The 4,683-nt window shown below is 34.2% G+C and overlaps 1 protein-coding gene across 1 annotated transcript; it reads left to right on the top strand.

Annotated features, from left to right (window-relative positions):
• The first annotated feature begins 2,797 nt into the window (after positions 1 to 2,797).
• Positions 2,798 to 3,730, top strand: LOC122703213 (olfactory receptor 4C11-like). The gene has a single exon (XM_043917309.1). The coding sequence runs from the start codon at positions 2,798 to 2,800 to the stop codon at positions 3,728 to 3,730; it is 933 nt and encodes a 310-aa protein (XP_043773244.1).
• The last annotated feature ends 953 nt before the right edge of the window (positions 3,731 to 4,683 follow it).

Raw genomic sequence — 4,683 nt, 5'->3', positions numbered from 1 at the left:
TTAGTTTTATTGAGGAGATACTATCACGTTTCATTTACTAATCTTCATGTGCTTCCACTGCACCTTGATTCTGATTGTACAAAGACTTCAGTATACACTTGCTGATTTGAGAACTATTACTTCCCTAGAATGTGGGATATAGTAGATTACTAAATAGAATAAAAATCTTTTTCTTTTGCAAGAATAAAAAACAACCCTATTCTTCAGTGCAGATAAAATGTTTTCTTAAAGACATTATGGTTAAATGAGTCAAGATTCCTTGGAATATGTAGAAATTGAAATAGACTTTACCATTGTAGATTGGATAAAGACTTTGATATCGCACTGAAGCTATTAATTATTTAATGAGGACCAATGTGTTAAATTATATGTATTTATGATTGTCAATTCATTAAATATACATGTACAAATTTAAAAATAAGTAAGATATTTCTAGAGATAAATTGACTAATGAGAATAATGGCATACAAACCAAAAGCTGTACTCACTCAAAGGAATAACCAAAATCATGGACTATATGAAACAAACACTTTCACATCATCTTATATCCACTGTCAAAGATATTGTTAAGTTTCAATATCTTATAAAATATTGCTCTTTTGAATGAATAAAGAAAATATGTAAGCTTCCTGTAAATATTAAGATACCAATGTTCAGTTCCCTTGTATTTTAAGATCCTTGACTGAGAGCATGGAAGGTTGCTTCTGTGAGCTATGTGCTATGCTGGGACTCATGGCCTCTGGAGGAGAGGAATTCAATCCAGGGTCAGAGATGATGTTTGATTACTTGGAGTCTCTGTGTAACAAAGTTTTTATTAAAGTATAATAAAGATAGGGGAAGCTTCTGACATAGACACCAGCAGGGGACAGAAAGGGTGCCCCCTTTCTAGTTTTTAGCAACGTGTTTTATGTCTGTTAGAAAGCATTCATCAGATAAGAGAGACACCCCAAGGCTGAGGGAGTCTCACCAGACCCCTCTCCCACAATACGCACTTTTGAGATAGGATGGCATGAGGTATGCCATCTCCTGGTCATAAAACAGTTGGCATGAATACTGGTCTGTTGAGCCATTATCAGCCCTTGAGAAAAGAAAGAAATGGTTAGTCTTAGGCAGAACATGCTTCATCAACAAAGAAGGGGGGGAAAAAAGAAAAAAAAAATGTCTGCCACTTGCTATTTCCTCCTGCTGCGTGGGGACTTCTGGCCTTCCTACCTGTTAACATTGTCCATTACATAGCCCAAAGGTAGATTTTTGTTTTTTCCTCTGTGACTTCTCAAGCTGAATAACTTCATTAGATATTTTCCAAATAGTTGTTTACAATTTGGAGGAAGATAGTGTATATTTAAAGTTAATTGAAGAGAAGCAAACTTGTCAGGGAAGAGGAAAACATATAAGGGAACTTATGTGTTTAGTCTAATATTGTTTGAGGCTGGCTAACACATACTTTTTAATACTATATCTTAGAGGTATGGGTGATTCTAGAAGGAAGTCAATAGAACAAACAGATCTTCCAGATTACATTTAAATACATAACATTTCAGTTTAAACATTTTTACATAAAAATCTCTTTTCTAGCTTCATCATAAGAAAGATCTGGAGAAAAAGTCTTGGTCATGGGTTAGTCCATTTTAATGTATTTTTCCATATTAAAAAAAAAAAAAACTTGGTTGGAAAAAAATTGCATTTCAACATTGAATAATAATTGACTTTGCCAACACAAAAAGACCAAACTGAATGAGAAAGTCAGTTACTGGGTTATCTACTATGTCTCTTTTAAAAAATATAATTTCCTTTTTTTTTCTGCTTCTGCAATCTGTTCTAGGATTGGGGAGGTACAAAATCTGGAAAATACAGTCTTTACTGGGAATGCAAACATGATAAATCAAGTCCTACACCAGTTGTCTGGTGGCATATCAGATCTAGGATGCTTAAGCTAAACTTGAATTTTGAAAACATGAAATACTGAGCAGTAACCTATGATTGTTTATTTCCAAAGGTAAGTTTAGGGATGCTTAGTGCTTTAAATAAAGATGTTCTGAAGTTGGAGAAATAAAAATAGAAATAAAATTAAGATATTACCAATTATGATATACCATCCATTCCTGTCCATCATTATTTGTCAACTAATAATTGTGATAAACAATCTTAAAGTTTACAATACATTATTTAAATGCTATATTGTTACCTGTTGCTCTTTTCATTGGGTTATACAGTGAAGAAATAGACCATGTTATACATTTATGAATAATAATTATTAATAATGCATAAGAAATATATGAAACATAAATATATGCACAAATAAGATCTTATTTATGGGATAAAGGAATTGCATGACTTGACATCTATATCATAAACCTTCAAAGACAGACAAATGTATCCCAGGTGAAAACTGATACACCATGCAGAATTTTATTAGACATGAAAAAAAATTTATTGAATATGAAAAAAAAAGAGAAAGTACAAATCAGAGCCACATCTCCAAATAAGAACTCTTAAAATTGACACAACTAATCAGAATCATACCAAGGTTAACATGGGGTTTTATTTGAAGATCGTTGTTGAAAGTATCATGTTCATAAGCTTATTAAGACTCATAATCTATGATATGATCATCATAAATTAAAGAACAAATAGGTAAAGAAAATTATTAAGATGCCACAGTTAGAATATCTCTGATGGGGAATATGTACATTTTCTCAAATATTGCATAGCATTACGTGTCACTCCATGACTTAATGCCTTTACTTTTTACAGGTAATTCATTTCACACTCATCCCTTCTCTTCCTTTATGAAACCATGCAGATGAAAAATAATGTGACTGAGTTTATTCTACTTGGGTTGACCCAGGATCCTGTTAGGAAGAAAATGGTGTTTGTCATTTTCTTGATTTTTTATTTGGGGACGTTAGTGGGTAACCTGCTGATTATTACTACCATCAAGGCCAGTAGGGCACTTGGGAGTCCCATGTACTTCTTCCTTTTCCACTTATCTTTATCTGATACCTGCTTCTCCACTTGCATAGCTCCTAGAATGATTGTAGATGCCCTTTTGAAGAAGGTCACTATCTCTTTCAATGAGTGCATAGTTCAAATCTTTTCATTCCATTTTTTTGGCTGCCTGGAGATCTTCATCCTTGTCCTCATGGCTGTTGACCGCTACGTGGCCATCTGCAAACCCCTGCGTTACACGAACATCATGAGCCATCAAGTCTGTGGTGTGTTGGTGGCTGTGGCCTGGGTGGGGTCTTGTGTTCATTCTTCAGCTCAAATTCTTCTAACCTTGAGCTTACCTTTCTGTGGTCCCAATGTGATTGACCATTATTTATGTGACTTGCAGCCTTTGTTACAACTTGCCTGTACAGACACTTATGTGACCAACCTTCTCTTGGTGTCCAACAGTGGGGCCATCTGTACAGTGAGTTTTGTCATGCTGATGCTCTCCTATGCTATCATCTTGCATTCTCTGAGAAACCACAGTGCTGAAGGGAGGAAGAAAGCCCTTTCCACCTGCATCTCCCACATCATTGTGGTCATCTTGTTCTTTGTTCCCTGCATGTTTATATACACTCGCCCGGCTACCACCTTCCCCATGGATAAAATGATAACTGTGTTTTATACAATTGGAACACCTTTACTCAACCCCCTGATTTATACCCTAAGGAATGCAGAAGTGAAAAATGCCATGAGGATGTTATGGAGCAAGAACCTGATCTCAGGTGACAAAAGATAAATGACTGACCTATAAGTAGTCCTTGGAGAAGATCATCTCTTACTGTGTTGTCAATATAATCTTATCAGGAGGCATTAATATTAGTTTTCCTTAGGAAAACAGATGATGTAAACACATACACTAAGTAGAGTTTAGTCAGTTTTATGTAGAGGAAGAGATGACACCAAATATACACAGGTATGCCAGGTTCATTGCCTTAGATGTTTTTCACTACTGTGTCTGTTCCGCTCTTTCCTGCCTGGTGTGATGCTGGTTTTGATCTAACATTCTTTTATGCTCTTTTTCATGGTAACTTCCGGTGTTCTTTGCTTCTAGATATCTATCTATATGTTTATATTCATAGGTAGGTTTTACCTCTTTCAGTTGTTTCCTTCTTAGACATTTTGTTCTATTCATGTCTGATTATGAACCTTTAACTTAGCAGTTCTTTCTGAATGAAAAAAAAAAAAGAAAAAAAAGCATTGGTTTCAAATAATTACAAAAATTCCATTTTGAAAGGGACTTTAGAATCTAGGCTATCTTCCATACATTTCTAATGAATTTTCTCCATCTTCTTACCAAGTGCTACCTAAATCCTTCCAGAAGAGGAACATAAAAATGAGAAAATACACCCTTCTGATTTAAGTCTTTGAACTTAAAAGGTTTAACTTTGGGGTATATAGTCAAAATGGAATTCATATTTTGTAAAGTCTACTTTCTGTTCCTAATCAAATTCCTTCTAATTTGGGGTTTGTGTTAAAGTTTCTTGAATCATACTAATTTTAGTAATATGCCCATAGTATTGGATTATTATGACTAGCATAAATGGTCCAGATTAAGGAAGATATAATTATGTGAGCTAGAAGAGAAGAGGACAGACAGATAATGTTAGTGAATTTTTAAATATTAATAGCATAAAATAATAAGATAATACAAGACAGATATTTAAATTTGGAAACAATATTTTCACGAAT

The sequence above is a fragment of the Cervus elaphus genome, chromosome 11 (genome assembly GCF_910594005.1).
Source record: "Cervus elaphus chromosome 11, mCerEla1.1, whole genome shotgun sequence".
In the NCBI taxonomy this organism is placed as follows: Eukaryota; Metazoa; Chordata; class Mammalia; order Artiodactyla; family Cervidae; genus Cervus; species Cervus elaphus.
This window is presented reverse-complemented; position numbering and strand designations above follow the sequence as displayed.